We start from the raw sequence: 12,805 nt of genomic DNA, 5'->3' as shown, positions 1-12,805 counted from the left end.
GTTATCAACAAAGCTTTGTGACATAAGATGGTCACCTAAGAGTACATACCAGTCTAAATTTTGTGTCATTATGTTTACAGAAGAGTATATGTCATATACACTTCCCACAAATTGTGACATATTTTGTAATTTCCAGACATTTTTCTCTCTCTGTGACTCATTAGTGTCACAAAGGTGAAAATGGGGAGCAGGTGGGTTAAATTATGTGTTATTAGTCTCACACTCTTTCATACTGGTCACTGATAGTTGAAAATGGCGCAATATATATGTCTTCTTTTTTTCCATACAAGTTTGAATTGTTTTTTTTCATCGTCAAAGAAAAATGTGCCTGATGTTACCTTTTGGCATCCATTGACCTGCCGCCACTGTTGCATATCATTGCAATCAACAATCCTATTTTAGGATGCGTATGGACAGTAAGAGAATTAGAGCGGAGGCACAGAGACGACAGAGAAATGTATGCAGTCAAAGGAGGTGACTGTAGCAATGGAGAATTTCAGCTAAACACCCGCTCCTGATTTCTTTTTACCTTTCTGAGTCATCTACTAGAAAGGTGGGCCAGGCTGTAGTAAAAGTGAATTGATCATGAAAGAAGAGGAGGAAGGTGATGAGCATGAGGGATGGGAAGGAGGCGAGATATGTAGATTACTTTGCCCCCGTGAGTCACCTGAGGTGTACAGGGCATGAAAGATTTCCATTTGCTCAACTATGTGTGATATTCGTGTCCATAGATGAGATGCTGCAGACCATGAAGAAGCAAAAGATCTCTCAGTCACAGGAGACGATGTGTAATCTAACCCGTGTGACATGCACAAAAACACTCGTGGAAAAGAAATAGGAAAACACAGCTAAGGACATATCTTCAAATATGACACCTTGTAGCTACACACTCCTTTGTTTCCATATACACAATTATTTCATTCAGCAAACTCAGGTCTTCATTAAAGGAAAATTTACAACAAATTGGACCAAATTCCCCCTGTCACTTTTAAAGTGGGCTGCAACCATGCAGAGAGACGGAGGCAAAGAGTGTGCGACTAATGTAAAATCAGATGAGATTTGTGGTAAAAATGACACGCATACACGAATGTTCTTTCTGTTGTGTTTTCCAGTCCACTTAAACTCTCATCTCATCTATAATTACTAGAATGATTATCAAAATAATTTTGTCACACAAAGATTGTAATCCAACCAAATTTTTATCAGTGCAATAAACAGAATAATTTTGGAAGATCAGATAACAGTTACTTACTCCGAGAATGTCTGCAGAATCCATTACTAGAATCGAAGATCACTCTTCAATGACGAAAAAAGTCATTAAACATGTTTTACTACTCTGGGTTTAGCTTGGAATGGTGTTGGAAATGTGCTACAATAATCTTATGGTGTTAAAATTGTACCTTCAAACAGATGACTGCAGCCAGTTTTGTAAGATATATATTTTTTTTATATTTAATCAACACGTCCTTGTTTGATGGGAGAGTCATGGTTGTAACGGGTAGGACAGGTACAGTTATGCCTTGAGGCAATGACAAGATTATTTTGTAGGGAGCTGGTGTAAAAATGACAGAGACAAGTCAGGAATAAAATCGGATACAATTATTGGAGTGGGAAAAGGATGGATGGAAAGGAGTCAGAAGATGAAGAGAATGAAGACAGTGAGGCATATTTCGAGGTAGGGCAGTGTCTCTCCACCACCAGTAATTTCAACACACACTGAGGGTTCAACTCCGACCTACCTAAGGCACATGTTGGCTAGCCTTTCTATCTCTGTTTCCATGTGTTCTTGGAGCTCGCCGGGCCTGAGCAGCACTTGACAGATGGGGCAGATTGGAGCCTGGCTGTCATACAGTGACATTTTCTTCTTACCTGGGAAGAAAAAATAAAATATGAGTTAAAATAAGTGGCATTAATGAAGTTTGGGGAAATAGAGCCAGGGGACCTGAAAAAATTGCAGAATGTATCATTCATTCTCAGGACGTCACATCTTCAGGTCCAGTGGTCAGCCTTTGGTAAAAAATCAGGGCTCTGGAGTCCAACATTTTAGGACTTTAAAAGCCCTCGTACTCGTACGAAAATCCCACACACATCACATCAAATGGCAGGCAATACTGTACATCGTGCAGCACAGAATAAATAAAGCTCGGACATTGTATAATCCAGCAATTTTATTTTTAGGGCTCTACTTTTGTTTTTCTATTTCAATGCAGCACAATCTGCACGAAAGTGTATTAGAAAAGTGTTGGTGATTTTGCAAATGTGAGCAAGTGGCATATTTCATTCATTCATTCATTCATTCATTCATTCATTCATTCATTCATTCATTCATTCATTCATTCATTCATTCATTCATTCATTCACTCATTCATTCATTCATGATCATCAAAAAACAACAGTGGCTCCTTTTATCCCCTTTAAATTTTATCCCCACACTCACATCTAACATGGAGACATCGCTGTACAAAAAAAGAAACCGTGCATGTATGGAGCATTGTCACCGTGCTTTACTATAACCATAAAACTAAAAGATGGGCATTTTGTCCCATGGGCAGAACAGTGAAACAAGGATGTTTTGGGATGGAGGACGGAGGATGCAACTATGCAAGTCCCTGTAATTGTCCCTAACCTGTTCAAGTACCTGTGGTGGTCGGACTGGTGAAATTACTGAAAAGATTTAAAAGGACTAAGATGGTGACAGAGGACGATTATTTTATGAATAAGGACAGAGGGACGATGATGGAAGGGTGCCTCGGTCGGGATGGAGGACAGCCTGGCAAAATAGGGTAAAGTCCCCATTTTTGATAAAAATAATGATAATATCAGAGATATATTCAATGAATTAATTTTCTTACCCTTCTGTATTTATGCATAAAATATGATGATATCAACGTGCAACTGTGCCCCGATCCAATTCACCAAAAGTGCTTTAGATTAGCCGTAGCACAATTTAGACATGGACTGAGCAGGCATAACTTCAGACCGACTTCCTACCACCAAATTGTTCCTCTGCCAGGCACATCTTCAAGAACACACCCTCGTTATGCCGAAACACCCAGCATGGTGGAGAGCCGTCTGCCAAATTGGCAAACAGGCACAGCGAGCGAGATCAGGATTACGCCAGCACTTCCGCATGTGCCGTCTATGAAAAAAGAGCCCTTAGTCTTAGGTCAAGGCAGAGAAAAGGGGATTAAAGAGAGTCTGCCTTGGAGGAGATAATGGTGTATAGACTCTGCCAACACTAGCTTACTTCATTGTCCTTGATCTCCAGGGTGCAGGGACTGGCTCACCTGTATTTGTGGCTGCAAATTAAATGCCGGCATCGTTTGTATTACACGGCATGAATAGTGTGTATAAACTTTGTGGAAAACATGTTGAAAAATGGAGAGGTTCTTAAATTGGAAAAAACTTTCAAATGCCCTATATTTAACCAATCAATTCAATTTTTTAGACAAAAACAATAGACTCCATCTTAGCCAGGATGGCCTGTTAAGAAAAGCTTGTCACCACGACAACTAAAGGATGAGGGAATGGGACTGTTGTTTCCTCGGGATAGCTCAATTGAATGTCAACAAACTAACACACATACACTTCTATTCTTACACACGTATATTACGCGCACATGATGTTGGCTCACTTCTTTTTGCCAGATGCGCAAACAGGCCTCCCACGCATCGCCCTACTCGTGCAAAACATGTTGCTTTCTTTTACAAAAAAAAATAAAAAATCATCTTTCATTTTCTATGCCTCATGCATATCATACAGTTTGTCTTGTGTTCACTTCTGTTTAATTCATCTGCTTTTTGTCACATCATCACAATACATTCCTCCCTTGTTTCACTATTTCTTTTTAGCACAGACACACCCACTCTCTCACTGTTTCCTTGTTATTTTGGCAAGATAATTTGTGTCGCGCTGAAGCTGTTACTTTTCAGCACACAAAACAAACAAAGAATGATCCAAAGGTTTTCTGCAGCTTATGGACTATGGCAACACTTACTGGACATACTGTAGCATTTGCTTTGGTATTTTCTTTATTAATATACTGGTTAAAATGTTTAATTTTTACACCATCTAGTATGTGTTTTTTTTTTTTAATTCCTTATGCAGATGTTCTTCTATGATGTGCAACTTTGTCGGATCTTATCCAAACCAGTGGACAGTCACTGACCAATTGTTATATTCTGTTTTGACAATCATACACTGTAAAAAATGGGAAATTATATTTACATGAAAAATCCTTGTAAAGTTTGTTCTCTCAGAATTTCTGAGTAAATTTTACAAGAAGAGTTTTTGAGTACAATTTCCTAGTTCATTAAATTCCAAAAGCCACTCTTAATGTTTTTGCGCACACATCAGGGAGCTCAATGCGGTAGACCGAAACCCATAACCTCAAGGTTGGGAGATGGCCACTCTACACTTGAGCCATGCCACTGCTCTAAACTGTCGGTATATTATTGGTGTCAGGAGAAAACCTCGAAATCCTACCTCCAAAGCGCGTTTTTGGCCTCCTTTTGGAGATACCAGCAATATACTCCCCCCAAGTCGAAGAGCCAAAGCTCAGGTGTACAGCAGCCGTCTCCAAATCTGGGGAATGTTGGTTCGATCCTCAATCACATTGAGTAACCTTGTGTATGGAATGAGCTACGTGAAAAATTAAAAGCTAACCTCCCTTAAGTGGCTCTTTTTCATTCAATAAATGAGTAAAATTTACTGAAAAAGTCTTCTTCACTCCCCATTTTTTTACATTATTACAGTGTACGAGATCAGCACACAAATTTTAAATGTTACGTTCAATAGCAAAATTTATTTTTAAACCTTAATGTGTCACCCCCTCTTAGTTCTTGTTGCAGTGTACTTGTTTGCTCTCTTCCTTTTCCCTTTTGCCTTTTTCCCTTCTCTGTCAAATATTCTCTGAGGGATGTAAATGATTGTGGGAGGCAATGGACAGATAAATCCAGGGGAGGAGACAAAGATGGGTGGAAAGGGTATGTGTGTGTGTGTGCTGAAGTATGGGGCGGCGTTGTTCATGTCACACACCAGCCCTGTCAGTGCCTTAAAGATGATTAATGTTGGAACGGAACGTATACACACACACACACACACGCACACACACATACCTCCTTCCCTCATGTCGTACTCTGCACCCCAAAGTTAAAAAAACAGGGTGCGTTTAATCTTGGGGCAGCACAGGTCATCAGCAGGTGGATGGACAGAGCGAGAAATGAAGATGAGGAAGGAAGGAGGGTGAGAAGTGATGAGGATGGAAGGAGAAGAAGACTGAGACAATAACACGGAAATAGGCCTGACAGGACTTTTTAGCGTTGAGATTCGTCAGAATGCCAAATGCTGACTGATACAGCGATGAATGGATGGATGAATGCATGGATGGAGGAGAGGGGCAAGGAGGTGCACATGTCTCTGACAGCTGTGATTGAGAGTAGGTCCGATTTCCCCCTAATGTACAAAGATGGATCGGCTCATCTTTATTTTCTTTCAATTGGCCCACCACCACCCTGCCTCGCCCCTCTGTATATCTCTCACTCCCTCCAGTTCACATTTTGCCACTTTCATCTTTTTGTTCTGACTGGCTTTATCTAACCTCTAATCTTGCACACTCTGTCACATGGTTGAAGAACTCGTCGGATTTTGTTCACTTGGTAGAACAGAATGTCATAGAACAAATACACCCGATACTATAGTTTGCACATTGTTGTCATGTAAGCGACATCAGGCAGTTAACGCAATATGTAATAAGTAGAACTTTTAGAACATGGACATTCAACTTTCCTACATCTTCATAAATGTGATAGAAATAATGTATATTTTCTATCAGTAAGAGCCCTAGAACTTGTTCTCTGTCAGAAACATTGCTGAATGAAACATGAGTGATTCCAATCAAATCAAAGAAAACAATGAAAACACAACCTCACGCATCCAGTGTTATTATTTTAGCTCGTAAAAATGTCAGTCAGACCCTAAACGTCAAGTTTTGAGTCACAACGTCTGTTTGAAAATGAGAGACCTTCTATCAGGTTCTCTTCTTCAATAACACGAGATGCTGCCCGCACCTTGAGCCTAATGAGCAATCAAAGCGTCCAGATGGTGAGGAGGGGGAGATGCATCATACGGAAGAATGGCAAGCAAAGAAAAATTGGCCCGTGTTTTTCCATCTTTGTCCTTCATCATCATCTTAATATTGCTCTTCACTTGTCCCCTCCCCCCCTTTTAACCTTTCTTTATTATTTGCGCATTTGTATTCTCATTCCTCATTGCTGTATAATGTTCTCTTTAACTCTGTTCATCCTTACGCACCAACACATTTGGACAAGCTTTATCCTTTATTTTAGCAATGTTCTCTCTTCCTCTCTGTGCTTCCCACCATGAAGCCTCACTCGTCAATCCCTGTGTTGCTTTGGTCCAGATGAAGTGGGAATCAATAGATAGCAAGATAGCGCAGGCTCCCAGTCACAGACTACAATGGGCTGAGGTAAAAGGCCACCTCCAGAGAGGACAGGGATTGTCAGCTCAATACTCACTCTCAATGGAAGCAAAGATAAAAAACCATTTGGGGTGCCCTCATGGCTCAGTGGGCTAAGAGGCACGCCATGTACTCACAACACGGCTCCCGATCCCATTTAATGACCTGCATTGCGTGTCATCCCTTCACTTTTATCTCACCTATCACGGCAGTGTCTCAAAAAATACAGGGTTGCTTCCCAAGTCAAATTCCACATGCTGCAATTGGACATATTTATCCAGAAAAATGTTTTTATATTAAGTCATGCAAGATGAAGAGCTACACCTGCCTTGAACTTTTATTTATTTATTATTTAGTTTATTTGTCTCTTATATCTCCTATCACAGATTAAATTGTGTTGTAAATTACGGAACCAATTAGCTAATGAGGGCTGGGCATGTAAAATGGATTTAAGTACAACAATAAGAGTGAGAAAAACAGAGGGCCGGATTTACGAGTTGGCACATATGCAGTTTTTCGAGCTTTACACGCAGTCGCACACTAACAAAACACACGAGCACTTTTCCCAAATGGAATTACAAACATGTGGTGGCTGTTTTTCTGCCCTTGAACAACTGTCTTCTCCTTGTGTGTGCATGAACAAACACACGATTGCAATTCGGCCCTCTTTGTTGTTCGAATAAATGAGTTTTCTGACATGCATCAAGTGTTTACGCCTGCTTAGCCCTCTTTTCTCGCCTCCCACTCCTCTGCTCCCTTTTATACCTCCTCCCGCTGTTTGCCCGGCCAGTTAGCTATAACACCCGCCAACATTGGTAAACAAGGAAATCTCTCAGCTGCAGCCCAGCGCGTAACTGCATTACAGAGACCGATAACCTCTTCAAATAATGTGCGATAAGGGGAATTTGATTTGATTCACAGAAAAGGGAAAGAAGGCCACTTGTGTTTCCCCTCAATCACATCCTTTTACCTTCTTTCCTTGTTCCTCTGTCTTTTCCTTTTTTTCTCCTCTCCTTTTACCACACAATTTTCCCCACACCTTCACTTTACTTAGCTTAAGGGGTCCAGGCCTCATCTTGTCTCAAATGTTCCTCCCACCCTCCTCTTCCTTCTCACCAGAATGACACCACCTCGCATCCGCAATCAAATAAATACCGCCAATGTGTCAGCCTTCATTTTGACTCTCGCCTCTTTTCTCGCGGCAATACAAGGTGAGGTGAGGGGGGGCCCTGTGAAGCCATCATCTCCGTAATGGTAAATATGAGCCCAAAACCAGGGGCAGTATTAACACAAATGGGTCTAGCAAGGTGTCTTCAAAGGAGATGATATGTTTTTTTCCTAAGTGAGCCGTGATTTAAGCGAGCAAGACACCAGGGCTGATTGTTGCCTCTATGTGTGCTCATGTGCTAAATAGATGGGTCTGTGTGGCTCATTCAGAGGACATTTGATGAAATGGAACGGGGGTCAACTTCAGTTTGCCACCCAGGTTGCGTTCCACTGCGCCATGTGTGCGTGCTCGCTTCCAGTGTCTTGCCTCACAGGCGTGTGTGAGCGCTGGTGTGAATGTGCTTGCATGTTCACCCACTCTGACAGTGATGCATGGCACTTTTAAATAGCACTCCTCCACGCCCAGCTCAAAACTCATCACCGGGCTCTTTCACTATCCCGCCCTCGCCTCTCTCCCTGGGGTTGTCACTTTTAGAAAAGCAAATGAAATGTCGGCATGGTGGGGAGGCGGGATCAGGAGATGGCTGGATATAGGGATCAAGAGGGGACAGGTGTGTGTGTGCGTGTGTTTGTGTGTGCAAAACTGGTTTCCTTCTTTTAAAGTCAGGAGAGTGGAAGGCTGTGTGTCTATTCGTGCATATTTTTCAACAAGCTACAGTGTGAAATTAAAACAAGAAAATACAATCACTGGGTATTTCATTGGGTATACGTGCAATGAGTGCTGATACAAGAAGATCACTTGCATTTACAAAAATAATCATGTGCAGTTTTGACTGTCATTTTGTTTCATCGTTGCAGTTGGTAGTTGTGTAGAACTGCACAGAATTATTCTCAAGACAAATTCTAAAAAAAAGTCTATTATTATTAAAAGTATATTATTTGAAGTCCATGTGACACAAATAACAACCACAAATATTAAACATTGTTCATTTAATTCTCAGGATGTCAAGATCAATTTTTAAGGCTTGTACTGGATGCATAGATTTTTCAAGATCACAATTTAATTGGTGTTCATTTTAAGGCAGCCTACAGAAATAGTCAGAAAAAGACCAGATAAATTAGCACATTCTAAATAATCGGCTGGCTTTGCAGATAAATGATAATCTGATGATCTTCGTGCACACGTCTGTTTTTGTGTGCATCAGCATGTGTAATGTGGGTTTTACTCCTGGGACCTTGCTGCGCGTGTCTGTCTGAAAAACACAGCAGCGGGATGCTGGAGAGGTTATCTCCGACCACTGACTGCTGTTTATTCAATCAATCACCTTGTCACATGTGTGTGAGTGTGTGCGCGTGAGCGTGGGTTCATTTGTAATATAGTGGCGAAATAGTCAAGGAGACAGAAGTAAATTAATGGAGCATGAACCACTCACTGACCCACAGTGCAAAGGAACATCAAGCCACACTCTCTGTAAGATAAAAGGCTTAAATAATTACTAATAATACATGAGTTGAGGAAAGTAGTAAGTAAGAGGGGGTTATGACAGAAGCCAAGTCATTGATTGTACCTATAATTAACACAAACAAAATTAATATACTGTACCTTGTAAAATGAAGAATGCCTGGTCATTTTGTAAGCTGTACTCAATGCTGAGCAGCAAAATCAGCACTGCAATCTAGTAACACAACATGAGTTGTCCTGGCTATCACGTTTTCTATTGAGCATGCGATTGCCTACATTCCAAACCAGTGGGCTTGCCCATTCCAAATTTGAATCGGGTATGGTAGCCAGCTATTCTTCTAATTAGCTTTTCTATTATTCTTTTAGCCTTGGTATACAAAATATATTCTTCCTATTAAAAAGTGACAAAAAAAGCCATATTCAAACTTTCTCTCTTGACAGATTGTTTTCCATTTCACCTTCCTCGGCTGGCGATAAGAGGAGGGCCACCTAACGAAGAGGTGTGGGCGTGAGGCCTGTCGGTGCTCATCTCCATGTCAAAGGGTCTACCCGGGAACATGCAGTCTGGCAGTGGCAGTGGGAGTATTAGCCAGTAGGAAGCGGAACCCCAGACTCAGACTTAATCACTGTTTAAAACAAACACTGCTGAAAAGATGTCATCATCTCATCGCCTTTCTCAAAATTTCATCTTCTATCTATCTATCTATCTATGTGTGTGTGTGTGTGTGTGTGTGTATGAACAATTCCATACATTGGGCTCTATATGTATCCTGATTTTCGTGCAGACACAAGCATCGATACTCTTGTTTGGGAATTTGGTTAATCTCTCTGTGCCGTTATGGGCATTCCAGCATATCGAGGCTCTTTCCTTTGGCATGCACCCGGTACACCTGACAATTTGATGGCTGAAAGTATAGTCAACTTAATGCTGCTGGACCCATGTGTAATCGAGGTGCAGGCATGCAAATTCTGTGGCGATGCCCTTATTTCTTTCAATCGAAACCTAAGTGTCATTGCAGAAATCATTTCATTGAATGCATCATTATTATGCTGCGCCTGTGAGTTCCAATTGATTCTTAAGAAAGAAATAGGTGGCAAAGGGCGGCCGAGGTGGAGTTCAACTCTCACTGGAAACATGTCTGACTTACTGCCGGCAAACTCTCACACTGGTTTTACAGGGACCGAACAGGGCGTTGTCGGGCGTGTGGTACCGTGTAACAGAGGAGAAATTCTTAGTTTTTGTAAATAACCTGTAAAATTAACCGAATTTGTGTTTGATTTGCATGCACTATGCTGAGGAGTCTACGCATAATACTGTATTCTGTTGTTTCCCTTTATATTCATAAACTGTTTATCATTTTTTTCATTCATTCTATACATTTTTTTTTCATAATTTCTCTTGCAATTCTATGATCCTCCTTCCTCCCATTATCGCTCTCTCCCCGCTGCTTTCGTACGGTCTAGCAGCTGAATTAATTACCAAAGCCAATTAACGGTAGATTGGCTGATGTTTTAACTAATTAGCTATAATGAGGGTTGTGGATGCCCGCTTGGTGTTAATTGAATCTTAACACAGAGGGAGGAAGAGCATAGGAGGAGGAGGGACAGATGGATGGATAGATAGATGGAAGAAGGCATCTGCACAATTTACACATGCATTTATGAGTGGTTATTGACGATATGTGGAGCACATTGGACAGCACCCACCCTGTTGGCACACTCGTTGACTATTAACACTAGTGGCCTTCACGGCAGAACACATTTTGCAAAAGAAAATGCACATTAATAATTGAAGGGTATTGTATATATATAATTTACTGTTGCGTTGTTTAATCATGTGTACCAACAATTCATAATATCAATCATCAATATGTGCAATTAGTTGAGATCTATTAAAACTGTATCAATTCATATATATATATATATATATATATATATATATATATATATATATATACACCGGTTAAGCCGATGAGAATATTATTTGGTTATGGTTTTATCTCACATATTAGGACCTTCTATTGCAGAAAAAATCTGCATGGTATATGTTCGTAATTGCAATACGTGCCCGACAAAGAGGAGCAGCAGATTAAAATCTTAAATCAATGTCACCGTGTCCTCTCAATGCCGGATTACTGTCTGCATATACCTGAGCTTCATTGTCACCTGCCATATAGCAGCAGAGATGAGAAGTGAAATGTACGTAATGATTTAAAAGGATCCCTGTGTAAAGCAGATCAAGACATGACACGAAGCTAAAGTCATATCAAAGGTCTTATAGAACACTACCAGAAATCAAGAAAAAAGGGAAGTCACTAACAGTTGCAGCTAGAAAATCACACAATTCTGAGGAATAAAAGGATGGAATCATGAAACAAAAACAACAAAAGAACGCTTCAACACACCACAAGTACTTTGTTGCAACACCTCTGGCTTTTATGACAGCTCACAGTTTTAGAGGCATGGACCTAACAAGTGATAAACAGTAGTATGCATCAAATTTCTCTGATAGCTTTTGCTAGATCAGCTTTGCAGGTTGGAGATTTGTCATGGACCATTTTCTTCAACTTCCACCGACGATTTTAAATTGCATTGAGATATGGACTATTTGTAGGCCATGACATTGACCTAATGTGTCTTTCTTCGAGGATTTTTTTTTCAGTTTTTCACTCGATGGATAATTGCATTATTATCTTGAAAAATGATGTCATCATCTTCAAAAGTCCTTTCAATTGTTGGGATGAGAAAAGTCAGCCCTAAATAATCAATGACTGTGGAAATGGGGATGATTTCTTCAGGCGACACCAAACAAAAGTTCCAGCATCATCACCTTGTCCAATGCAGATTTGGCATTCATCACTTAATATGACTTTCGTCCAGTCATCCACAGTCCATGCTTTTCTTTAGCTCATTGTAATCTTGTTCTTTAATCTTGTTCTGTAATCTTCTTTTTTTGTTTAGGTGTTAATGATGGCTTTCATTTCACTTTTCTGGATGTAAACCCTATTTCCTTGAGGCAGTTTCTTACAGCTCTGTCACAGATGTTGACAGTTTCCTACCATTGGTTCCTCATTCATTTTGAATATTGCTTTATGGTATCTGTCTTCACATTTTGATCGGTATGCTTGCCTTTAACAACCTTCCCATGTTGTTTGTACTTGATGAAGATTTAAGACACAGCTGAGTACAAGCGATCAACATATTTTGCACTATTGCTTGACGACTTGGCTTCTTCGTGAAGTTTGATAATCCTCTCTATTGTTTCAATTGACATGTCTCGCGTTGGAGCCACGATTCATGTCAGTTCACTTGGTGCAACAGCGCTGCAATGTGTGATTACTTTTCGTGTTTCTTCAAGCCAGAAAGTTGCCATTTCAAATGACTTCAGTTTTGTGTCATGTCAATGATCTGCAACAACTGAACAATGGAATGAACATCCTCTGACACTGATGATTCCATAATTTTTGCCAGAGGTTGTAGATATGTATTCAATATTTACGGTAGATAATTTCATGAGCATGTCATTGAAATGGCATTACTGAAAGTCAATTACGATATGCCGTATGTCTGAATGTCCTTATGTGTCACATTACGCAAAGTTATGACGGATCCCTGTCCCACTTGTGTCGCACCGTTTTGCTGATCGAAAGGCATGAATACTGAAGGACTCTAAGGTGGCCATAAAAATCTGCATGGCC

The 12,805-nt window shown here is 40.5% G+C and overlaps 1 protein-coding gene across 6 annotated transcripts in view; it reads right to left on the bottom strand.

Moving 5' to 3' along the window:
- rnf220a (ring finger protein 220a) overlaps nt 1-12,805 on the bottom strand; it is a 139,167-nt gene that overhangs the window by 30,258 nt on the left and 96,104 nt on the right. For all 6 annotated transcript variants that reach the window (XM_088311190.1, XM_088311188.1, XM_088311189.1 and 3 more), the window contains exon 3: nt 1,740-1,869. In XM_088311190.1, coding sequence (XP_088167316.1) covers nt 1,740-1,869 — 130 coding nt within the window. The remainder of the gene's footprint in view (nt 1-1,739; nt 1,870-12,805) is intronic.

The sequence above is a fragment of the Idiotropiscis lumnitzeri genome, chromosome 12 (genome assembly GCF_059441095.1).
Source record: "Idiotropiscis lumnitzeri isolate Australia: NSW breed Sydney's pygmy pipehorse chromosome 12, RoL_Ilum_1.0, whole genome shotgun sequence".
In the NCBI taxonomy this organism is placed as follows: domain Eukaryota; kingdom Metazoa; phylum Chordata; class Actinopteri; order Syngnathiformes; family Syngnathidae; genus Idiotropiscis; species Idiotropiscis lumnitzeri.
This window is presented reverse-complemented; position numbering and strand designations above follow the sequence as displayed.